This window comes from Phacochoerus africanus, chromosome 1 (genome assembly GCF_016906955.1).
Source record: "Phacochoerus africanus isolate WHEZ1 chromosome 1, ROS_Pafr_v1, whole genome shotgun sequence".
NCBI lineage: Eukaryota > Metazoa > Chordata > Mammalia > Artiodactyla > Suidae > Phacochoerus > Phacochoerus africanus.
The window spans coordinates 110,851,947-110,879,133 of NC_062544.1; the positions used below are offsets into that span (position 1 = coordinate 110,851,947).

General features: G+C 38.9%; 1 protein-coding gene across 2 annotated transcripts in view; it reads right to left on the bottom strand.

Moving 5' to 3' along the window:
* Window positions 1-27,187, bottom strand: part of SMARCC1 (SWI/SNF related, matrix associated, actin dependent regulator of chromatin subfamily c member 1) — a 168,365-nt gene that overhangs the window by 55,547 nt on the left and 85,631 nt on the right. For both annotated transcript variants that reach the window (XM_047772896.1, XM_047772905.1), the window contains exons 19-21: window positions 21,639-21,698; window positions 7,330-7,588; window positions 5,805-5,966 (exon numbers count right to left, since the gene is read on the bottom strand). In XM_047772896.1, coding sequence (XP_047628852.1) covers window positions 5,805-5,966; window positions 7,330-7,588; window positions 21,639-21,698 — 481 coding nt within the window. The remainder of the gene's footprint in view (window positions 1-5,804; window positions 5,967-7,329; window positions 7,589-21,638; window positions 21,699-27,187) is intronic.

Sequence of the window (27,187 nt, forward strand, 5' to 3'; positions counted from 1 at the left end):
CAATGCCAGATCCAAGTCGCATCTACGACCTACACCACAGCTCACAGAAAGGCTGGATCCTTAACCCAATAAACAAGGTCAGGGATTGAACCCATATCCTCATGGATACTAGTCAGGTTCATAACTTGATGAACCACAATGGGAACTCCAAGTATAATATTATCTTGATAGGAAAAGTTAGATCATTCTATTTCACATCTGTGCACTATGTAATAAGGCAGTATTTTGTTACATAAAGTGCAAGTTTAAATGTAAATCTGATACTTCCTTTCTTTGAACTCTGAACTTGGAATGTGGCTCAGCAAGAGAGGAGGTATACTATTGACTTCCCAATACAACTCTGCTGAGCCAGTTCCACAGGGAGTACCATTTGCAGTTTCCTAATTTATTCTATTAGTTACAGTCTAGTCAGTTATAGAATTCTGCCCACAACTCGTTCATAAATATTCATATTATGTTGTTATTTTCTTAGCCCTTATTAAGTGGTAAAAAGACCCAAATTCTGTTGATGCAACTAGTGAGTATACACTGCACTTTAGAGAGATTACCTGATAGGCTATTTGCCACATACTATGAATGAAGTTTACTGTTCATTCCATTCAAAGAATCACCCTTTGTAATCTCCAAAGCTTCCTGCAGCAGTCTGATCCAAGCTTTGTAAACTGTGAAAACCATACACCCACTAATGAATCAGGAAAATCTAGCCTCATAAGACTAAGATTGGTAGATCTTTTATTTTTATTGGTTCCTCTTTTAAATCTCACTAAACCAGAAATGGGCAACTTTGCAAACTGTTTCTTAACCACTAACGCTCTATGATATCATCTACCAAAGTTTTAAAAATAGATTTACATGTAAAAACATGTCCCTGATTCTACAAAGTACAGAAACTTCTTTGACTCAAATAAGAGGGCTTTGCCAACCCTTTTCAATTCTATGACCACAGGGAACCAAAAGACACTATAAATGAACCAAAAACACACAAAAAAGTTGAGGAAAGTAAGACCTTTCCCAGGCATTCAACAGGCCCAGGTTTTCCTAGCCTGAGCTTGGCAATATCTCATGGTGTAGAATCAACAAAAAGCAACAGAGATGTGACCTGGCTTGCTAATTTTAGTCTCCATCTAAGAAAAAGGAAAACAAGTGACTTTTCAAACTAAGAAATACTGTGGATACTGTAAATTACTTTATTCAAAGCCCTGGTATTCTGGATTAGTAGCCAACATTAAGAACGGTTAGGTCAATAATCTGTTCTGAGGGCTAGAGTAAGAGGTTTGATTAATCTGAGAATCTGTTTCTATACTTAAAAAATGCAACTGCTAGATTGACACTTTAAAGAAAGCAGACAAAACAAGAGAGGTAGACCCTATGAAAACTCATGGAAACCATAAGATTTTAGGCTAGAAGAGACCTTACCAATACCTATTTAAAGAACAGAGCACCAGGAGTTCAGGTGGTCTCATCTGTGGAGTATGGGCTAGTAATTTAAACTCTTACTTCATATCACCTCTGTACTATAACAATAAATGAAAAAGACATAGCGATAAAAAGTTAACTTGAGTTTTTCATCAGGAATTGTTTCACAAAGAATGAACAAAATTAATGAACAATGTAAGAAACATTAGGAATACATTATAGATAACTGTATACAAAATATTATTTTTACCTTGGTGTAAAAATTACCCTCTTATAACACACAGGAATACTTTATGAGAAACCAAGTATTGCTACTTTATTAAATAAAATTTTACCACTCTTCAGGATTAATGAAGCAAAAATAGATAAAAGTCCCTACTACCAAAAATATCATTTATCCTATTTCCAGATACTGGCATAACTAAACGATACAATCAATATAGAATATCTAACCAGCTCTTTCTTGTTATAGATGAGAGAACTCAGGGCTAATCAAAGTAAAAAGATTTTTAAAATCCTGTAGCTATACAGGGCAGAAGGAAGGTAGAACCATGTCTGCAAAATTCTAAAATCTAACAAACAATGTGCTGTGTATAAGACAGACTCAGTTTAATCCAAAGACACAAATAAACTGCACGTAAACTAATGAAAAAAGATATTCCATGAAAACACAGTAACCAAGAGAGCTGGTATGTTAAGATCAAACAGGCTTTTTTTTTCTTAAGGGCTACAGGTGCAGCATATGGAAGTTCCCTGGCTAGGGGTCGAATTAGAGCTACAGCTGCCGGCCCTGGCCACAGCCAAGGCAATGTGAGATCTGAGCCACGTCTGCAACCTATACCACTGCTCATGGCAACAAAACATCCTTAATCAGTGAGCAAGACCAGGGATCAAACTTGCATCCTCATGAACACTAGTCAGGTTTGTTACCTGCTAAGCCACAATGGGAACTCCTAAAACAGATTTTTATTTTGTATTTATTTATTTATTTTGTCTTTTGTCTTTTTAGGACTGTCCCCGAACCATATGGAAGTTCCCGGGCTAGGGGATGAATCAGAGCTACAGCTGACAGCCTGTGCCACGGCCACGCAACTCGGGATCTGAGCCGAGTCTGCAAACTACACCACAGCTCACGGCAACGCCAGATCCTTAACACACTGAGTGAGGCCAGGGATCGAACCCACAACCTCATGGTTACTAGTCAGGTTCGTTAACAACTGAGCCACGAGAAATAAAAACTATTAACCAATATCCCCTCCTGCAAACATAGATGCAAAATCTTTAAGAAGATACTAGCAAATATTAATGGATTATTCACACTGATCAAGTGGGATTTATCCCAGAAATGCAAAGGTGGTTCAACAGGCAAGAATCAATTAATATAACACAACGTATCGATGGAATACAGTAAAAAATGCCAAATGATCATCTCAATTGATACAATAAAAGCAGCTGATGAAATATGACACCCTTTCATGATAAAAACACTCAACATACTAGAAACAGAAACTTCTTAAAGTTGATAAAAGGAATCTAAGAAAATCCAGCATATAACATCACACTAATGATAAAATTCTAAAAGCTTTCCGCCTAAGATCAGGAAAAATTTCATTTAAAACAATATTCAAAAGGATAAAATATAAAGGAAAAGATTTAACAAAGGAATATAAGACTAAAAACTTCCAACCATTGTTTAAAGAAATAAAAGACCTAAATAAATGCAAAGACACCCTATGTTCATTCATTTAAGACATAATATTGTAGAGATAACAATACACCCCAAACTGAATGCGAATAAAAATCACAATGAGATACCACTTCACACCCACCTAGGCTGGGTGTTTTTAACTTGTTACCTTTTTTTTTTTTTTTGTCATTTAGGGTTGCACCGGTGGCATATGGAGGTTCCCAGGCTAGGGGTCCAATCGGAGCTACAGCTGCTGGCCTACACCACAGCCACGGCAACGTGGATCTGAGCCATGTCAGCGACCTACATCACAGCTCAGCAATGCCGGATCCTTAACCCACTGAGGGAGGTCACGGATCAAACCCGCAACCTCATGGTTACTAGTCAAGGCTGGACATTTTTAAAAAGCGAGGGGGAAGAAGACAGGATTGCAGCTGCAGCAGAGCCCCTGGCCAACCATTTCAGCTCCTGAGTCACTGGTGATCCCCCTCAAAAAAGAACAAGTAGGTCAGGAAGCCACACCACAAGCCATGACTTTTAAAGACACAGGAAAGATGTATGTGGAGCAGGAGGTGGTGATTCACCAAATCAGAATCACCTTAATTAGCTGCAACATGAAGTCTCTGGAGAAGGTGTGTGTTGATCTGATCACAAAGGAAGAGAATCTCAAGGTGCAAGAACTGGTCTGGATGACTACCAAGACTCTAAGAATAACTACAAGGTAAACTGCTTACACTGAAGGTTCTAAGACTTGGGATCATTTTCTGACGAAGATCCACAGGAAACTCACTGACTTTTACAATCCTTCTGAGATTGTCAAACAGATCACATCCATAAGCTTCAAGCCAGGAATGTAGGTTGAAGTTACCACTGCAGATGCTTAAATCAACCTTTTTAATAAATACATAATCAGTTGTTTTTATTTAAAAAAAGGGGGGGATAAACATTGGAAAGGATGGGAAGAAATCAGAAACTTCAGGCATTGGTGGTGGAAACAAAATGGTAAAAGCACTGATAAAAATGTTAAAAAACAGAACTACCATATGATCTAGCAATTTCACTCCTAGGTACCCAAAAGTAAAAAAATCTTTTACCAAGTAACTTGCACATGAATGTTCATTATATTTGAATATGAACATTATTCAAAATAGTGAAAAAGTGGAATCAATACAAATATCCATGAAATGACTAATGGAGTAGTAAAATATGGTATATTCACACAAGAATATCATTCAGCATAGAAAGAAATGAAGTACTGAATTACGAACTTTGAAAAATTAAGCTACATGAAAAAAGTCAGATAAAAAAGGCCACACACAAAGTATGACTCCATTTACAGGAAATGTCCAGAATAGGCAAGTTCAGAGAAACAGAAAGCAGATCAATGGTTACCATAGGAGAGGAAAAACAGGAAGTGACCTTAACTAGTGTGTCATTTTCTCTTGGGATGATGAAAATGTTCTGGAATTAGATATTGGTGATAAATGTTCAACATTATGAATTTACTAAAAGCCACTGGATTATATACACTTAAGTGATTACTTCAATTTAAAAATAACCCAAAACAGGAGTTCCCGTCATGGCGCAGTGGTTAACGAATCTGACTAGGAACCATGAGGTTGCAGGTTCGATCCCTGCCCTTGCTCAGTGGGTTAACGATCCAGCGTTGCCTTGAGCTGTGGTGTGGGTCACAGATGGGGCTCAGATCCCACGTTGCTGTGGCTCTGGCGTAGGCTGGCAGCTACAGCTCCGATTTGACCCCTAGCCTGGGAACCTCCATATGCCACAGGAGTGGCCCAAGAAATAGCAAAAAAAATAATAATAATAATTAAAAAAATAAAAATAACCCAAAAGAATAAACTTAAACCTATAAATTAGCAACATATAAATTAAAACAACAGTACTTTCTTTATTCTTATGTCTACATGCTCAGAACCTAGTTCTAAAAACAGGCATCAGATACCTCACAACTATGATAATAACAGTTATGAGACAATTTTTTTTTCTTTCGTCTTTTTAGGGCCGCACCTGCGGCATATGGAGGTTCCCAGTCTAGGGGTCGAATGCAAGCTGTAGCTGCCGGCCTACACTACAGCCACAGCAATGCGGGATTCATGCCGCATCTGTGACCTACACCACAGCTCATGGCAACACCTGATCCTTAACCCACTGAGTGAGGCCAGGGATCAAACCCACAACTTCATGGTTACTAGTCAGGTCTGTTAAACACTGAGCCATGATTGGAATTCCATGAGACAATTCTTAAACTTCTGTCATAAAAGGAAGAGATAAAAGAATCATACACTAATTTTTTTTTGGGGGGGGGGGTCTTTTTAGGGCCTCGCCTGTGGCATATGGAGGTTCCTAGGCTAGGAGTAGAATCGAAGGTGCAACTGCTGGCCTGTGCCAGAGCCACAGCAATTCTGGGATCTGAGCCGCATCTGCGACCTACACCACAGTTCACGGCAACACCGGATCCTTAACCCACTAAGGGAGGTCAGGGATCAAACCCACATCTTCACGGATACTAGTTGGGTTTGTTAACCACGACGGAAACTCCCATACACTAATTTTTAAGACACAAGTTTGTACTGATCACTGTACTCACTTTTAAATACAAGTAAACCCAATTATTTTAGCCAGCTGACAGGAAAATACATAGCATCTATTAACCCTGTCCTTGGGCACAGCAGTGACTCACCAAGCTTTTCTGGTTCATCGGGCCCCGTGCCAGCAATACAGCTGCTCTCCAGGCCGTAGGTAGGATCTACTTTCCCAGAGGCTCGAGCTGCTTCTTGAACTTTCTTGACATGAGCCTCTACCAATTCCAGAGGTACCTCCTCCCGGACTCGAGAAAACTCCTCTGTTTAAGAATAAAAATACAACGGTGACCTGGTTTTTTACACATTTTTGCTTCAATGTAAACTAGGAAATCTGACACAACATTAGTATATCATGAGTAACCGTGACTTTTCTGGGGACTTGATCTGATTTACCCCAGCAAAGGAAGAGGGTCAAAGGAGATTATCATGTAGTGAAATTCTATGACTCTCACTTTTACATGTCATAGTATCTTGCTACATAAACTAGATTTTTTTTGGGGGGGGGGGGCTTTTTGCCTTTTTCTGGGGCCACTCCCTCGGCACATGGAGGGTCCCAGGCTAGGGGTCTAATCTGGCAATGCCAGATCCTTAACCCACTGAGCAAGGCCAGGGATCGAACCTGCAACCACATGGTTCCTAGTCAGATTCGTTAACCACTGAGCCAAGACAGGAACTCCAAGATCTTTATATTTCTATCAATAATAATCAAAACTGCTATCTAAATTTTATCTAACTCTGCTTGCTAGATTTTAATTACGAAAGTACCAAGGATTAAACAAGAAAGTCAAGAAAGGGTTTTATGTTGTGAGAAGCTTCTGTTCAGAATTAATATAATCCAAAAATGTAACATGACTCCTCTTTGACAGGTATATTAAACTCCAAATGAATCATAAAATATACAATTTTAAGAACTCTATTTTGTTCAGTTCTTTTTTTTTGTTTTTGTTGCTGGTTGCGCCCACAACATTTGTAAGTTTCCCAGGTCAGGGATCAAACCCACACCACAGCAGCAACCCAAGTCACAGCAGTGAAAAGCCAGATCTTTAACTCGCTGTGCCGGGGGGAACTCCTGTTCAGCCAATTCTTTTTTTTTTAAATGGCCACACCCATGGCATACGGAAGTTCCCATGCCAGGGATAGAGTCCGACCCACAGCTTCAGCAAAGGTGGATCTTTCAACCCATAGCATTGGGTCGGAGATCAAACTAGCATCACCTCTGCACTGATCTTAACCCACTGCAAAACAGCAGAAACTCCTATTTTGCCCAGTTCTTAATAAATGCTCTTAGTTTGAAAGCTACTGCATTTTAAGTGTTTTAGTTTATTTTACATTATTTTTTTTGGCCACATCCATGGCACATGGAAGCTCCCAGCTGTGGCACCACGGGAGCCTTAATCCACTGCACCACAAGGGAACCTCTAAGTGCTTTGGTTTAAAATGCTATAATATTATAAAATACGAGGTGTCTTTAAGGAGTAATAATGGATTTATTATTATTTATATAACTGAAATGAATGTAATAGCTGATAACATTTAAATCTGAGATAGAACTTTCACGAAGGAAAAACATCAAACCATTATCTGAAATTGCCATACTGGCAAAATGGCCTAGGAAAGCCATACCCAAAGCTGCTTTGGCTGCAGCAGATGCCACACGAGGATCCACCACAGACGCCAAAAAAGCAACAGTGCTCATGACTGGGTTTCCCGACTGACTGAAGGGGACAGGCTGGTAGGCCAGGGGCCCTAGAGAAGCATCTGAATTCTCAAGGTACGGGTCCTCAATGGGAAGCCTCAAAAAGTGGAGGATGCATTCATCTTGCGTGCGACTTCCAACATGTTCTGACACTTTGTTCCAATCATCCTTATACATCTCTAGGGCCTATGACAGAAAAAAACAGGAGCTAAAGTTAAAACTTCAGGTAACAAGTAATATTTAATGACATCAGAAGCCTATTACTGTTCATTAGATAGGCTTTAAAAACAATAATGAAAACGCTATACTGTACATAAGAAAATAAATAGATTTGATTGCTTTCCTTATTAAATTCTCAATTGGTCAAGAAAAACAAAAAGTGTGCATATTATAAAGGAAAAACAACTAGTTGTAAACATAGATTGTAAACACAGAAAATACTATGGAATCTACAAAAAAAGCATTAAACTATAAAGTTTAGCAAGTTCATTGGTTAAAAGGGTAATAGAAATACTTATATTTCTACATACACTAGTAATGAAAAATGTTAAGTTGGAAAAGTATTTAAAATGGCACAAAAATGAAATACTTAGGAATAAATATAATGAAGAATATATGCTACTCATATGCTGGAAAAAAATTTAAAATGCTGAGAAATCAAAGACCTAAATAAATGAAGCCATACACTGTGTTCATTCACTAGAAGATTCAATGTTGTCTGTTTTTTATGGCTACACTGGCAACAAGTGGAAGTTCCCTGGCCAGGGACTGAATCCGAGCCTCGGCTTCAACACCAGATCCTTTAATCTGCAGTGCTGGTCAGGGGACTGAACCCATGCCTCTGCAGCGACCAGAACCACTACAGTTGGATTCTTAACCCACTGTGCCACAGTGGGAACTGTAAGTCTCAATACTGTTAAAATGTCAATTCTCTCCAAATTAAACTACAGATTGAACACAATCTCAATCTCCAAACTTTTTTGTTAGAAATTAAGAAACTGATACTAAAATTTATAAAATATATATTTCTAGTTTAAAATTTGTTAAATTTTTAGAGAAAATACTGAAAAACTCCAACAAAACTAGAAAAAGCACCTCCAAAGGGAATAGGGATTGAATGGTATGAAGAAAAAGAGAAATATGTCATGTTAAGAAAGTCAAAGAATGAACTGGTTAAAAAGAATCTGATAGTTGACCAAAGTTGCTACTCTCATGTGGTTCTCTCTAGAACCATGACTATCAACTGGGGCAATTATGCCTCCCTGGGATCATGTGGCAATGTCTGGAGACATTTTTGGGTGACACAACTGGGGAGGTGCTAACGGCATCTAGCGGGCAGAAGCCATAGATGCTGCTGAACACTGTACATACACCTAATAGCCCCCACATCAACAATAAAAAAATACCTGGATCAAATGTCAACAATTGAATGGCAATCTTACTGTGGAGCCTAATCTGCAGATACAGCTGTAAGAGGAGCTAGCCATGATGAGGGTTCTCTCCATGTTTATTGCCTCAGTGAACTTTTTTACTTTTTTTTTTTTTCTTTTTAGAGTTGCACCTCCAGCATATAGAAGTTCCCAGCATGGAGTCAACCTGGAGCTGCAGCTACTGGCCTATTCCACAGCCACAGCAATCCCAGATCCAAGCCACATCTGCGACCTATGCTGCAGCATCTGGCAGCGCTAGATCTTTAACCCACTGAGCAAGGCCAGGAATCGAACTTGCATCCTCATGGACACTATGTCAAGTTCTTAACCTGCTGAGCCACAAGGGGAACTCCACCTCAGTGAATTATTAACTCTGGGCTCTAATGGCTATACTGGGCTTTCTTTCTCACTGGAGTGGTAGAGGACTCCCTAAAATCCAAGACAGAAAATCACCTTAGTCATTAAATTCCTTGAAAACAGGCTAATTCTGGGTTTCCTCTGGACAGTCAGTGGTTTCAGGTAGTTCTAAAAGGAATTGCTTAGAAATAAGTTAGAGACTGAAAAAAAAAAAACAAAATTCTATCTATCTAACTAGGGTCCTTGGGGCCAGAAACATAAATAACATCATCTTAAGTTTCAGATTATGAGGGGAACTTTTGTTTTGTTTTGTTTTTGTCTTTTTAGGGCTGCACCTGCAGCATATGGAGGTTCCCAGGCTAGGTGTGGAAATGGAGCTGTAGCCACTGGCCTACACCACAGCCACAGCAACACCAGATCTGAGGTGCATCTGCGACCTTCACCACAGCTCAAGGCAACACTGGATCTTTAACCCACTGAGCGAGGCCAGGGATCGAATCTGGGTCCTCATAAACCCTAGTCAGATTCGTTTCCACTGAGCCACAATGGGAACTCCTGAGTGGAGATTTTCTTGACATGTTCTAGCATAACCTTTTCAAATGAACTTACTATTTAAAATTTTTTCTTTATTTATTTTCCTTCAGCCAGTAAAAAACAAGAAAATTCACAAAGTTTTTTTCAGAGCATACCAAAGAAAACTGCTTGCAAAATTCAAGCAAGAGTCAGCATCCAGAAAAGCAGAAAGGTGAGAAACAGTGAAGTTCAGAGACTAGGCACTGACAGGAGCACTACCTAAGAGGGACAGACTGAAGAGATATTTTCAAAACAGAACATGGTGAGAGACTGGCCAGGAAGGAGGGGAAGGGTGTTGTACAGAGAAAAGTCATTAGTAGACATTTTGGAGTTTCTGCTGTGGTGCAGTGGAAACTAATCGACTAGGAGACATGAAGTTGCGGGTTCAATCCCTGGCCTTGCTCAGTGGGTTAAGGATCCGGCGTTGTTGTGAGCTGTGGTGTAGATCACAAACAAGGCTCGGTTCTCGCATTGCTGTGGCTGTGGCGTAGGCTGGCAGCTACAGCTCCGATTTGACCCTTAGCCTGGGAACCTCCATATGCTGCGGGTGCGGCCCTAAAAAGCAAAAAAAAAAAAAAAAAAGTCATTAGTAGACATTTTACACTACAAAACACCTTCATTCCTTCTGTCACCACTGGGGTCTGCACCACTGCTTACCTAGATTCTTAGAACTGCCTTTCTCTCTCTCTTTAAACTCACCCTTCTTCCTGTTGCTAGAGTAAAGTATGTTTCACACTGGACACTGTCTCGCTTCTGCCTAAAACTATTTCAGTGCTCATCATTGTCTTATAGAATTAAGACCAGAGTTCCCGTCATGGCTCAGTGGTTAAAGAATCTGACTAGGAACCACGAGGTTGCGGTGAGCTGTGGTGTAGGTCAAAGACCCAGCTCAGATCCCACGTTGCTATGGCTGTGGCATAGGTTGGCAGCTGCAGCTCCCATTGGACCCCTAGCCTGGGAACCTTCACATGCTGCAGGTGCAACCCTAGAAAAAAAGGCAAAAAGACAAAAAAAAAATTTAACACTGAACAGGACCGAGACTCTGCTACCATCTTCCACCCAACCTCTCTACTCTTTAATGTTCTAGGAATACCCAGATCCTGCAACACTCTTCTTAAGTATTTTGCCTATGTATGGTTTGTTCTGCACTAGAACTATGATGTAACAGACCAACAGTGGCATCCCACTCCCAAGAGTTGTCCATTATAGCTTATAGCCACTCCTCTATATACATGCCCGTTCTAGGTATGCCTCAAATTGTGTTTTAATCTGTTTCTTATCACCCACTAGACTATGAATCCTTTAACTGTAGAGACTATGGCCTAGTCATCTCAACATGCGGTGTCTGCCACATTCCTGAAATATAGTACCCAATAAAATTTGCTCAGCTTAACCACAGGTAACTAGACCAAACCTGAAAATGAATTTGACTTTCTCATGGCTCTGAATATTTTTTAAAAATTATTTTTTTAAAAAAGGCTTTTCCTGAAGACATTTTTTACTAGAAGATATACTCATCGAAAGTGTAATTCAAGGGAGTCCCCACTGTGGCACAATGGGTTAAGGATCGACTACAGCAGTTCAGGTTGCTGCAGAGGCGAGGATTCAATCTCTGGCCTGGAAACTTCCATATGATGGGTGTGGCCATTAAAAAAATAATTAAAGTGTAATTCAAAATTACACAGGAAGATAAGCAACATGGATTTACTGTATAGCACAAGGAACTATATTCATTATAATAGCTTATAATTGAAAATAATCTGAAAAATATATATATATAACTGAATTACCCTGCTGTACACCTGAAACTAATACAATATTGTAGGTCAAGTATATTTCAATAAAAAAATTACACAGGAAAAAATATTTATTGCATTGCATATCAAATAAATGTATATAAAGTACAAGCACAGTGTAAGAAAATCTTTGATGACGCTTAATGACTATCTTCTAATGCTATTGTTTCTATTATTGAGCCAGTATAAAATATGTAAGAAACTCATCTAGTGATCAATGTCAGTAACTCCAAAGGATTTTATTTACAGATACAAGAGTTTATGTCCATTATCTAAGGGACCATGATAACAAAGCATGAGAAAGCAAAGCAAACAAGAGAAAGACTCATGTTAACGAGGGAGAACCAACAAGCTCACAGATTGAAGTTTTATCAATTTCAAGGCCTGGGACAATTATAAATGACTGGGAAGAATGCTGTAATCTGGAGAGATGGGATTAAGATGGCAGAATACAAAGACTGGAGCTCAACTTCTCTCCTAAAAACAATGAAATTACAACCAAATGCTGAGCAATCTTCAACCAAATGGACTGGAAACTTTCAAAAAGATATCCTACTCCAGACGACAAAGAGGAGGCCACATCAAGAGGGAGGAGCGACAATTACATGATATAAGCAACCCCATACCTCCTAGGTGGGAAGCCCCACAGACTGTATCACTGAGACTAACCTACAGGAGTGAGAGTTCTGAGCCCCATGTCAAGTCCCCACACCTGGGGATTTGGCATTGGGAGAAAGAGCCCCTGGAGCATCTGGCATTGAAGGCCAGTGGGGCTTGTGAGCAGGAGCTCCAAGGGACTGGGGGAAACGGAGACCCCATTCTTAAAAGGCACACACAGACTTTCATGTGCACTGGGTCCCAGGGCAAAGCAAAGTCTATAAGAATCTGGGTCATGGAGTTCCCGTCGTGGCGCAGTGGTTAACGAATCCGACTAGGAACCATGAGGTTGCGGGTTCGGTCCCTGCCCTTGCTCAGTGGGTTAACAATCCGGCGTTGCCGTGAGCTGTGGTGTAGGTTGCAGACGCGGCTCGGATCCTGCGTTGCTGTGGCTCTGGCGTAGGCCGGTGGCTACAGCTCCGATTTGACCCCTAGCCTGGGAACCTCCATATGCCGCGGGAGTGGCCCAAATAGCAAAAAGACAAAAAAAAAAAAAAAGAATCTGGGTCAAACCTGACTGCAGTTCTTTGAGGATCTCCTGGAAAAACAGAGTGGGAGGGATCGGGAGCTTGGGCTTATCAGACACAACTTAGAATAGATTTACAAGGAGATCCTGCTGAACAGCATTGAGAACTTTGTCTAGATACTCATGTTGCAACAGAACAAAGGGTGGGGGAAAAAATGTAATTGTAATGTATACATGTAAGGATAACCTGACCCCCTTGCTGTACAGTGGGAAAATAAAAAAATTATATAAAAAAAAACAAAAACAGGGGGTGAATGTGATTTGGCGTGAGGGAAGGGCATTAGAAGCAAAGCTCTTGGGAATAGACCATTTTGGGAAAATCCAGCCCCACGCATCAGTCAGCACTGAGAAGCCCCAGGCCAAACAACAATCCAGGTGGGATCACAGCCCCGCCCAGCAGTAAACAGGCTGCCTAAAGACCCCCCAGGCAAACAGGCAGCCTCTAATCTCACCCAGAGATAAAGCCCCACCATCAGAGGATTTAGAATCAGCTCTACCTACCAGTGGGCAGGCACCAGTCCCTCCCATCAGGAAGCCTACAGCAAGGTCCCCATGTACCAACTTCAGCCACCGGGGTGGGGGAGGGGGAGTGGACACCAGAAGTAAGAAAGGCTACAACTCTATTATTTGTAAAAAAGTCACCATACCGGAATTCCCGTCGTGGCGCAGTGGTTAACGAATCCGACTAGGAACCATGAGGTTGCGGGTTCGGTCCCTGCCCTTGCTCAGTGGGTTAACGATCCGGCATTGCCGTGAGCTGTGGTGTAGGTTGCAGACGCGGCTCGGATCCCGCGTTGCTGTGGCTCTGGTGTAGGCCGGTGGCTACAGCTCCGATTCGACCCCTGGCCTGGGAACCTCCGTATGCCGAGGGAGCGGCCCAAGAAAAGACAAAAAAAAAACACAAAACAAAACAAAAAAAACCAATAAAAAGTCACCATACCAAAAACCTATAAAAATGAAAAGACAGAGAACTACAACTCAGATAAGGGAGAAAGAAAAAAACCCCAGAAAAATAGCTGGGTCATTAAGAGATTCTCAGCTTCCAGAAAAAAGACTTTAGATTGTTGATGCTGAAGATGATGCATGACATTGGAAATAAATTGGAGGCAAAGAAGGATAATTTACAGTAAACACTAAACAAAGAAATACAAGATATAAAACTTAAGCAAGAAGAGATGCAAAATACAATAACTGAAATAAAAAATTCATTAGAAGCAGTCAACAGCAGAATACAGGAAGCAGAAGAACGAATAAGCGAGGTGGAGGACATATTAGTGGAAATCACAGATTAGTGGAAATTACAGATGAGAAAAAAGATTGAAAACAAATGAAGAGTCTCAGAGAACTCTGGGACAACGTTAAAAAGACCAACATCCATATTATAGGGGTGCCAGAAGGAGACGAGAGAGAGAAGGGGACAGAAAAAATATTTGAAGAGATAATAGCCAAAAACTTCCCTAACATGGGAAAGGAACCCCTCACTCAAATCCAGGAAGCGCAACATCCTGAAAAAGAAAAATGGAGCTGGAGGAATCAGGCTCCCCGACTTCAGACTATACTACAAAGAACAGTTATCAAAACTGTATAGTACTGGCACAAAGACAGAAATACAGATCAGTGGAACAGGATAGAAAGCCCAGAATTAAACCCACACGCCCACAGCCAACTAACCTATGACAAAGGAGGCAAGAATATACAATGGAGAAAAGACAGCTTGTTCAATAAGTGGTGCTGGGAAAACTGGACAGCCACATGGAAAAGAATGAAATTAGAACACCCCCTAACACCATACACAAAAAGAAACTCAAAATGGATTAAAGACCTAGATATAAGAGCAGACACTATAAAACTTAGAGGAAAACATAGACCGAACTCTCTGACATAAATAACAGCAACATCTTCTCAGATCCACCTCTTAAGAGTAATGACAGTGAAAACAAAAATAAACAAATGGTACCTAATTAAACTTAAAAGTTTCTGCACAGCAAAGGAAACCCTAAAAAAAACGAAACGACAACCCACAGAGTGGGAGAAAATCTTTGCAAATGAACTGAGTGACAAGGGATTAATCTCCAACGTGTATAAACACCTCCTACTGCTCAACACCAAAAAAACAAACAACCCCATCAAAAAATGGGCAGAAGATCTAAACAGACAGTTCTCCAAAGAAAACATAAAGATGGCCAAAAAACACATGAAAAGATGTTCAACATCACTTATCATTAGAGAAATGCAAATCAAAACCACTATGAAGTACCACCTTACACCAGCCAGAATGGCCATCATCATAAAGTCTACAAACAGTAAGTGCTGGAGAGGGTGTAGAGAAAAAGGAATCCTGTTACACTGTTGGTGGGATTGTAAATTGGTGCAACCACTGTGGAAAACAGTATGGAGATTCTCAGAGATTCTCAGGGATTCCCAGCAATCCCACTCCTGGGCATCTATCCAGAGAAAACCATGACTTGAAAAGACACATGTACTCCAATGTTCACTGCAGCACTACCTGCAACATCCAAGATGTGGAAACAACCTAAACATCCATCGACAGAAGGTTGGATAAAGAAGATTTGGTACATACACACAGTGGAATATTACGCAGCCATTAAAAGAAATGAAATACAGGCATTTTTAGCAACATGGATGGACCTACAAATTATCACATTAAGTGAAGTCAGTCAGACAATGAGACACCAACATCAAATGCTTTCACTTACATGTGAATCTAAAAAAAAGGACAGAATGAACTTCTTTGCAGAACAGATACTGACTCACAGACTTTGAAAAACTTACAGTTTCCAAATGAGACAGGTTGGGGGGTGGGAGGATGCACTGGGGGTTTGGGATGATAATGCTATAAAATTGAGTTGTGATGACTGTTGTACACCTATAAATGTAATAAAATTCATTAAGTAATAACAAAAAAGAATACTGTAGTCAGTTGTGGACTTAAAAGAAATCACGATTGCTTCTTTAAAAAAATCCCCTTAACCACTATGGAATAGAATGATGCCATAAAGGCGTCCTTCCGTTTGGAGCCCTGACTCTATCAATGCAATTTCTAACTGCTCAAAGAATTGCATTAGCCTTTTGTGGCTTCTTATACTGATGATACTTTCTTGGGTGAAACACCTTAAATTCCTCATACATTTTACAAATAAAATCTTAACCAAGTCTCCATCTTCTTGATGTGTACCTATCTACTAATTAAAGATCTTTTTCAAACTACATTCATTTGTCCAATGTATAGATTCTACTTTGGTTATCTGCAACTGAAATTATGCCTCTAATATTTGTAGTAAAACAATGAACTGAGCACAACCAAACATCCCATACACAACCTGCAGCATCCCATACAAGAACTGTGCACTCTGGTAAGAAATCATATCAAATAAAGTCTTTTTTTAATAAAAGCAGTTGTCTCAAAATAATCCCAAATATCTGGGAAAGTGCATGTGTGATATACTTGACCAATAAAATGGTGGGATGGGGGTAGGGACAATAAACCCTAGTGAGTCTTTGAGATTTATCTATTAATTAGGAAGAAACTGAACTTTTAGTTGTAAATCCACTAAAATTTTTTCATCTAACTTCATGTTCTTAAGCTATTAATTACCGATAAATAAAGTATAAAAATAGAAGGTGTTAGCAGTAAACAATGCTGTTGAGAAGTCTTTTACTTCACATGTTGATTCAACTGCAGGTTTAAAAGAAAAATCAACCATTGCACAGGTTCCACCTGCAGGAGAGAATATGCACTATTGTGTAAGGATATTGTGGTTTTCTTGGGAATGTTCAGAGTAAACAGTAGCTCAGCCATTCTGACCTCACTCTGTATTTACCATCCACTAATCTAAATGTAGAAGAGAAAATACTGAGTATCACTGTGCCCCAAGGAAAAGTGACCAAAAGATTGTTGTTCCAGGTGGTACTGTGCAATTAAATTTCTCCCCAGAGCCCAGTGATTCTAAAACAGCAATACAAAAGCATATTCCATGTTCCCCCTACAAGTACTGAGACTTTTAAATTAGTACCCATGGCAGATATGACTAGACAAAATAGCCCTAAAATAAATAAAAAGGGGCTGAGAAAAGAGGCTCTCTACATATCACTGAAACTGAATGGACAAGTGAGAATAAACGAAAATAGTGGTAAAAACTCAGAAAGAACAATCTCTTTGAATTTTGATCCAGAGATACACACAAACATACAGACAGAGAGATTAAGAAGCGAGAACAAGGAAAAGCAGAAGAGTGTTAAAAAGAAAAAGAGCTAATATACCACTGAAACTTCTTAATGAACAAAGCAATATAGAAATGTGAGACGATCATCAGGCTTAGCATATTCCAAAGTGTGGTCTGGAGACCCACGGAGCACCAGACCCTGTCACAGGGACCAATATCATTTTCAGAATAATACTAGGTCATTATTGCCTTTTTCATTATGTTGACATTTGCACAATGGTGCAAAAGCATTGGTGCATGAACCACTAGTTCTTCTGCATCAATTAAAGCAGTGGTACAAGACTTTCTTAACTGTCCCTTTATTCTTCATTGTCACATACTTGCAAAAGCAAAATAGGTCAACTTTACTTAAACATTTCTTTGATGAAACACTAAAAATTATTCATTTTATTGAATCTAAATACTTAAGTCCATGTATCTTTAACACAGGAGGTAAGAAACGGGAGGTAAAAGAAGACTAAATACCAACTCTCAAAGCATGATACTGTCTATAGGAAAAGCATTTGTGAGCCTGAGTGTTAGCTCAAAGAGACACTCTTTTCATTGAATATCATTTTTACTAGAATGCATGGCTAACACACCATGGTTTTACAGACACAGATATCTGGCATACATTTTCTCAAAATACATGATTCTCAAAAGTGTCACTACAAGGAAAACAACTGATGATGTTCATTGTCAATGATTAAGTGAAAGTTAGAATTCTAAAAAACACATCTCTGCCATGAAAGCTTGTTCTGCTCTTTACAAGACTTTTTTTCTAAAGAGACTGGTAGTTAGTATTCTCAAATTAGATCTGATATTGCATAATGAACTGTATTAACATTTGGAAAATTTTCATAATTCAGTAAATCAGTATTTTCCAATTTATCAATGAAAGATGTTACACAATTATATATGGATTAAAAGATCCACTATTAATTAGTGCAAGAGAGATCAATGGATTCCATGCTACAAATAACCCTTAAAAAGCTACGAACAGTCAAGTTTTAACGTAGTACAAGCATACCTCAGAGATGTTGCAGATTCAGTTCTGGACCACTGCAGATGTCACAGAGAATGTTGCAAATGAACCAAGTCACACAGATATTTTGGTTTCCCAGTGCATATAAAATTTATGTTTACACTAACTGCAGTCTGTTAAGTGTACAATAGTATTATTTCTTTAAAAAAGTATGTATCTTAGTATAAAAATACTTTATTGCTAAAAAAAGGCTAACCATCATCCGAGCCTTCACTGAGTTATAATACAATCTCTGCAGCAGTAACAGCAAAGACCACTATACAGATCACTATAACAAATATAATAAGTTCGACATATTGCTAGAATTACCAAAATATGACAGAGATACAAGGTGAGCAAATATTGTTGGAAAAATGGCACCAATAGACTTGCTTAACACAGGGTTTCCACAAACCTTCAATTTGTTAAAAAAGGGGGGAGGGAGAAGCTTGTATCAAAGAATATCCATAATTATCTGAAAAGGCAATTAAGATTTTCCTCCTGCTTCCAACTACATGTCCAGGTGATACCAGATTTTCTTTCTTTTTTTTTTTTTTCTTGCTTTTTAGGGCTACATATGGAAGGTCCCAGGGTAGGGGTCTAATTGGAGCTGCGGCTGCCAGCCTATGCCACAGCCACAACAACGCCAGATCCAAGATGCACCTGTGACTTATGCAGCACCTTGCAGTAACACCGAATCCTTAACCCAATGTGCAAGGCCAGGGAGCGAACCTACATCCTCCTGGATACTAGTCAGGTTCTTAATATGCTAAGCCACTATAACTCCCAGATTTTCTTAATATACTTAAAACAACATAACTGACAGTAAAGCAAATGTGAAATCGGCTGTATTCTAAAAGGATAAACATTAAAGATTCGCTAAAATGTAAAATGCTACACTTTTTACTAATACCTTTTGTTTTCCAAAAGCTGTTTTTCATGAAAATATTAAATGTGTTAACTTTAAAGTGGTTTGTGGAGTTCCCGTTGTGGCGCAGTGGTTAACGAATCTGACTAGGAACCATGAGATTGCGGGTTCGATCCCTGCCCTTGCTCAGTGGGTTAAAGATCCGGCGTTGCCGTGAGCTGTGGTGTAGGTTGCAGACGCGGCTCGGATCTTGCGTTGCTGTGGCTCTGGCGTAGGCCGGCGGCTATAGCTCCGATTCGACCCCTAGCCTGGGAACCTCCATACGCTGCTGGAGCGGCCCAAGAAATGGCAAAAAGACAAAAAAAAAAAAGAATAAATAAAGGGGTTTGTTATTTTTAAGTGAATTAAAATTTTTTCTTAGTTTTCTTTTTTTTTGGTCTTTTTTTTGCCTTTACTGGGGCCACTCCCGTGGTATATGGAGGTTCCCAGGCTAGGGGTCTAATTGGAGCTGTAGCCGCCAGCATACACCAGAGCCACAGCAATGCGAAATCTGAGCCTCGTCTGTGACCTACACCGCAGCTCTCGGCAACGCCGGATCCTTAACCCACTGAGCAAGGCCAGGGATCAAACCCGAAACCTCATGGTTCCTAGTCAGATTCGTTAACCACTGCACCACGACAGGAACTCCTCCAGTTTTAATTTTTAATACAGGAAATACTGATAAAGTTAACATACGTTAAGTTTTTTGGAGTCCTCAATAAAATTTTTAAAACTTCAAGTGCCTTTGAGACCAAGAAGTTGGAGAACTGCTGATCTCACCTAATCTTTTATTTGACACTTAATTCCTAAATCATGTATTTTACACATGATATATAAGTTTGGATCACATGGAATGCCCCAGTGAAAGGGAGCTCTCTTCCTGCACTGCCTTTTTTTTTTTTTAAGGGCCACACATGAGGCATATGAAGGTTCCCAGGATAGGGATCTAATCAGAACTACAGCTTCCGCCCTACGCCACAGCCACAGCAACACAGAATCTGAGCCACGTCTGCAACATACACCACAGCTCTCGGCAACGCTGGATCCTTAACACACTGAGCAAGGCCAGGGATCAAACCTGCAACCTCATGGTTCCTAGTCTGATTCATTTCTGCTGAGCCACAATGGGAACTCCCCATTAATTCCCTGCTTTAATGTTATAGTTATAACTGGTGTAGATGCTGCTAGTAAATTACCTGTAGCAATCATCAACTTCCTCCAAGCTGATCCCACTATTGAAACTAGAATGCCAAGTATTTGTTTTCTCAGGATAACATGCAGTACTAGATGTTTATGAGACCCACTGTGATCACTGAGACAGAAAGGAAAGACCGATAAGGGGCTTCTGGGAAAGCTTTTCCTTCCAAGAAGAGAAGTCCCCAGAGGTACCTTTTCCATTTCTCTTGCTATTTTGAATGGGGATGTGAAGCTTGGAACTAACCAGGCTTCCTGTGACCAGAAAGCAGAGGAAAAAATGTGGAAATCTAAGGAAGGTAGAACAAAACAACAGGAAAGCTAGGGGCCTGGCATTATCACTAATCAGTGGAAAGAATCTTGGAACTTTCAATCTGAAAAAACCAACGTCCTTTTGGTTAATAGTGCTAGTCAGATTTTCTGTTTCATGTAGGCAAGAGCATTGATAACAGATTTAATGATAAACTTTTTCATATAGTCCTAATTCAGCTCCCACACTTTATATTCACAATATAATGTATATAAAGTACATAAATATAATGTGTATAAAGTAGTGTCATGAAGTCTCCATTTTAACCCAACAGTTGTTATTCTATAACTAAATACAAACGGTCCTTTTTGAGAAATGGCTGATAAATCTGAAACCAAATATTCTCTTTCTCTACCCTCCAGAGTAGAAATAACTCTGAGATTTACTTAGGTAAGTATTTGCAAGAATCTCCAAAGACATGAATAAATTTCAGAAAGTATTTACTATGCTAACTGACAAAGATACCATCCACTATTACTGGTTTACTACAGTCTTCTGCTTTCATGAACAGGATAATGGTTTCATTGGCAGATATGTTTGTCTATTTCTCTGAAATCCTTCTGGAAAATATGGAAGCTGTACACTCATACGCTCATAGCACTGGGGAACTAATATACAATGACTGAGGTGGGTAAAGTTAAGAAAAACTGGCATCTAAAGAAATGCCCCACTTCAAAGGAATATCTGCCATTCAAGGCCAGCCAATCATTGCTATGTGAGAATGAAGGCCCAGGTTGCCAGATCTTCTCATTTTGGAATAAGAGTTAGAAAGCCAGACTACTTTCGAAGAGTTACAATATTTGCTTAAATGTTCGCAACAGATTTAAAAGAAAAAAATCAACCTGAGCCAAAATAACACATATCCAGGCTTGATCTCTCCACTGACGGTCAGCACATCACCTCTACTATAGATATTTAAACTCTAAGAGCCCAAAAAAAGTCTATTAAAATTCATTACATGGAATGAAAATTTTCAGGATAAATTCCAAAAGCATATTTAAAATGCTAGTCACAGAAACTTAAATGAGGTCCTGCTTATATAGCACAGAACTATATCTAGTCACTTGTGATAGAACTTAATGGAGGATAATGTGAGAAAAAGCATGCATATATATGTATGAATGGGTCACTTTGCTATACAACAAAATTTGACAGAACGCTGTAAATCAACTGTAATAAAAAAAGAAACTTAGCACCCAATTCATACGAATAAAGGGGCTCCATCATTAATCTGCTTACCTCAAGAAGTAGAAGGGTCTCCTGTTCAGTCCATTCTCTTCCAGCACTAGCACCTTTGCTCTAAAGAAACAAATACAGAAATTATTTATTCATTCCTAAAGCTGAATACAGATTTCAGCAGGATTCCTTTCTAAGTTCTGGGGACTATTTTATGCAAACCATCATTACTTTATAGGAAAAAACATATAAGGAACCTCAACTCCCAACAGAAAGGCTAGTTTATTTCAAATATTTCTTGCTCTCTACAAAGGACTCACAACTACTTCAACATATTATTTCCATTATTTGGATATTTAAAAATACCTTTTGAAACTACAATGACATAGTATTTTAATGCATACTATATGTGAGCTGTATTACGAACATAATACAAAAATTTGGTATAGCTTAAAGGTGGCACTTTTTCCATATTTCAAGGACAAACTGTACCACATATAATGAGCCCTAAGAGATTGTTGACTCCGATTGCAGCAAGTGCATATTATCTCATTTTAACATCTCTCAATTGATAGGATTTCCAAGTGATTCCCTAAATGACAAATCACCTCTTCCATGAAAATCCTTTATAACTCATAATTCACATGAGCATGGCGTTATAAGAAAGCTGAATTTGTGTTATATAAAAATCAGTTGATTCACACCTTGATTTGCAGATGACTAGTTATGTGGTATTCTTGACACTATTCTTTAGCCACATATTTTAGTAATTCAAAACACACCTTCTAACATATTATCCCTTCTCTGAAAATTCCATTTTGGGAGATAACAATTTAAGAAATGAAGAGAAAATCTCTCTTGTCTGTGATTTCCTTGTTTTGTCAATAAAGTTTCTCAATTCATTTGACTCAACCTTTGTACGCAACTGTGTTATACACTGCAGGTAGTTCTCCAGAATATTCAATCCATATCATTATGAAATATTTGGTCATTTCCAAAAAATACACTGAAAATAACTACAGAATAAAAAGGGGACTCTAAGAATTGCAGGATTAAAGTCCTAAAGTGTGCCCTGGCAAAAAAGAAAAGATACATTTAGCTGTAACTTGCAATACATTGCTCAGATTCCTTGAAGATTACATTAAGAGAATCAAAAGCGACTTTTTTCCCCCTCCACATCGGGAGCTCCAAAGGCTACATTTTTAATGAACAAACACTGATCAGATTTGGAGCTTCAGAAGTACAAAATTTATCAACAATTTATCTAAATTCTGAAAGATAAAACTTAAATATACGGAAAATCTGTATAACCTAGATATGAATGACATCTATAGGAAAGGTCCACAGCAACCTTTTCCCAATTTCTTAGCTACAAAATATAGAAAGGGTTTTCTCCATTCCTACTGACTTAAAACAGTAAATGCTTCCCTCTTGATTTCAACTGGCTCAGGGAAGAGCTGCATAACTTCATCAGGGCCAGGGTTTCCACATGACTTGAGAAATTTTTTCTTTTGTATTTACTGAGGTATAATACATGTACATCAAAATACACAAATCTTAAGTCTATAGTTTGACAATTTCAGCAACACACCCATGTAACCACCACACAAATCAACACCCAAAAGGCTTCCCCACTTTAGACTTCCATTTGATACCAACACACTAAAAACACATACTATTTTGAATTGTACAATCATGGTTAATTTTTCTTTGATCTGAATTGTATACTAAAAAAACCACACAATATGTAGTTGATGGGTCTGGCTTTCAACCACATTTTTCTATAAAGAAGTAGACCATTTCATTTTTGTGTCATACTACATTGTTTGAGTAAACCATAATTTATCAACTATCCTACTGATGAACATCTGGGTTGTTTATAGTTTTTGGCTATCTTGGGTAAGGCTGCCATGGACATTCCTGCACATTCTTTTCTTTTCTTTCTTTCTTTTTTTTTTTTTTTGCTTTTTATGGCCAAACTTGAGGCACATGCAAATTCCCAGGCCAGGAGTCAAATTGGAGCTGCAGCCACCAACCTACACCACAGCCATAGCAACGCCAGATCTGAGCTGCATCTGCAACCTACATTGCAGCTCAAGGCAACACCAGATCCTTTACCCAGTGAGCAGGGCCAGGGATCGAACTCGAATCCTCATAGATTCTAGTTGGTTTTGTTATCACTGAGCCACAACAGGAACTCCTACATTATTTCTTTCTAAACCCAATTTATCTGGTCTCAATAGCCAGAAGCTGGGTAACTGAGCACACAACATGTTTAGCTTTGAGAGTGTTCCCTTCAACTTAACTTTCTGGAAACATTTGTTTAAGTTGACATTAACTCTTCCTTGTTTGGTACAAATTTATCAGCACAATCACCTGTGCATAGAGTTTTGTTTCAAGGAAAATGTTTAACTAAATATAGATAAAATAAGTATAAGGCTATTCCAGTGGCTGCTCTGAGAAATTATAACAAACTTGGTGGTTTAAAATAACAAAAAATTTACTCATATCTCAGAGAGGCTCTAAGTAGAAAATCACTATCACTATACCAAAATCAAGGTTTTGGTAGGGCAGTGCTCCCTCTGGAAGTTCTAGGGGAGAATAAACTCTCTGCCTCTTCCTTCTTCGGTGGCTGCACCAAAATACTTTGAGCAGCCACCTCATGCTAGTATCTGCATCCAAGGTAACACTGTCTTCTCCTGTCTATAAAATCTCTCCATACTTTTATAAGGACACATGTGATGGCACTCAGGGCCCACCAGGATAATACAGATTTACCCTATCTTCTAAACCCTTAACTTGAAATTCCCACTGTAGCTCAGCTGTAATGAACCAAACTAGTATCCATGAGGACAAGGGTTCGATTCCTGGCCCCGCTCAGTGGGTTAAGGATCCAATGTTGCTGTGAGCTTTGGTGTAGGTGGCAGACACAGCTCAGATCATCAAGTTTTTTCTATCATGAGTAAACTTTAAAATTCTGTTACTTTCAAGTGATTTCTCCATTTAACCAAAGTGCCAAAGATACTGCCATAAAGTTATTTTATTGCCTTTACATACAAGTAGAATCAGCATTGATATACTTTCATTCCTGAACAGTAATCCGTTTTTTCTTCTTGATCAATCTGTCTAGAGGTTTATCAAACTTATTGATCTTTTCAAATAACCATCTCCTCATTAATCTTCTCTACACTTCCTCTATTTCTGGTTTCTAGCTTAATTTTGCTGGGTCAGCCAACTACATTTATTTGAAATGCATTAAATCATACAAACACACTATATAATCTCAATCCTCTAAAATCTGATATTCCTTTGATGGCTTGGAATTGTATATATTTAAAGTTCCCTGTGCACTTTAAAAGATTGTGTTTTCTGCTATTTTGCAGTATCTTCTATACATACCAATTAAGTCTTATTGGTTGATTGTTCTAAGTCTTTCATATTCTTACTGGCTTCCTGTTTGTTCGATTAATTACTGTGAAAGGATCATTAAAAACTCCAACTATACTTGTGTGTCTGCCTATTCTTTCTGTTCTATCAGTTTTTGCTTTATATGAAACAGTGAGCTCATTAAGTATTCATACTTAGAATAATTGTGTCCTCTTGATTAAATAATCACTTTATCATCATGAAATGTCTTTTTTTTTTTTTTTGGTCTCTGGTCCTTTTAGGGCCGCACCCATGGCATATGAGGTTCCCAGGCTAGGGATCTAATCAGAGTTGCCGCTGCCGGCCATAGCCACAGCCACATCTGTGATCTACACCACACCTCATGGTAATGCCAGATCCTTAACCCACTGAGCAAGGCCAGGGATCAAACCCACAACCTGATGGTTCCTAGTCGGATTCATTTCCACTGTGCCACAATGGGAACTCCTGAAATGTCTCTTTAATTCTGGTAAAGTAACTTGTTCTGATGTCTGCTTTTACAAGTATTAATACAGCAATTCTGGCTTTTTTTTTGTTTAGAAGGTATGTACTGTATAGCACAGGGAACTATATCCAATCTCTTGTGCTAGGACATGATGAAAGATAGCATGAGAAAAAGAATGCATGTGTGTGTATATGTGTGTGTGTGTGTGTTTAACTTGGGTCACTTTGCTATACAGCAGAAACTGACACAACATTGTAAACCAATTATACTTTAAATCACTTTCTTTTAGTCTATGTCTTTACATTTAAAGTGCATTTCTTGGGAGTTCTATCACTGCTAAGAAGTTAACAAATCCGACTATATCAATGAGGATGCGGGTTTGATCTCTGGGCCCACTTAGTAGGTTAAGGGTCTGGAGCTGCCGTGAGCTGTGGTGTAGGTTGCAGACTCAGCTCGGATCCTGAGTTGCTGTGGCTGTGGCAAAGGCCAGCAGCTGCAACATCAATTCGACTCCTAGCCTGGGAACCTCCATATGCCACAAGGGAGGCCCTAAAATGACCAAAAAATTAATAAATAAATAAATAAAGTGCATTTCTTATAGACAACATATGTTTGTCCTTGATTTTTTTTATCCATTTCACCAATTTCTGTTGCTTAAATGGAATATTAAAATCATTAATATTAAATTCAATATTCTATCCCTATGGTCAGATGTACAGTTGCCACCTTGATATTTTCTTTTGCTCTTCCCATCTGTTCGTTTTCTTCTCTCTTGTGGAATAACATTTTATGGACTATTATTGTTTTTATGTCCATTATTGGTTTATTACTTATGTGTCTTTAAAGAATTACCCTAAGATTTTCAATATCTCTCTCTAAATTACCACAGGGTACCTTTAAATAATATTTTAGCACATCACATACAGTGTAAGAACTTTAATACAGTATGTTTGTATTTCCTTTTCCTGCCTTTGAGCAATATTTGGACTTTAACATCAATATGCTGTGAATCCTAAATATATATTGTTAAGATTTTTGGTTTAAACAGTCTATTCCCAACTGACAAGGGATTAATCTCCAAAATTTATAAACACCTTCTGCAGCTCCATACCAAAAAAACAAACAACCCCATCCAAAAATGAGCAGAAGATCTAAACAGACAGTTCTCCAAAGAAGACATACGGATGGCAAAGAAACACATGAAAAGATGTTCAACATCACTCATTATTTGAGAGATGCAAATCAAAACCACTCTGAGGTACCACCTTGCACCAGCCAGAATGGCCATCATCAAAAAGTCTACAAACAATAAGTGCTGGAGAGGGTGTGGAGAAAAAGGAATCCTGTTACACTGTTGGTGGGGTTGTAAATTGGTGCAACCACTGTGGAAAACAGTATGGAGATTCCTCAGAAAACTAAACATAGAAGTACAATTTGATCACCAGCAATCCCACTCCTGGGCATCTACCCAGAGAAAACCATGGCTCGCAAAGACACATGTACTCCGATGTTCATTGCAGCACTATTTACAATAGCCAAAACATGGAAACAACCTAAATGTCCATCGACAGAGGAGTGGATCAAAAAGATATGGTACATATACACAATGGAATATTACTCAGCCATTAAAAAGAACGAAATACCGGCATTTCTTGCAACATGGATGGACCTAGAAACCCTCATGCTAAGTGAAGTCAGACACACAATGAGACACCGACATCAAATGCTTTCACTGACATAT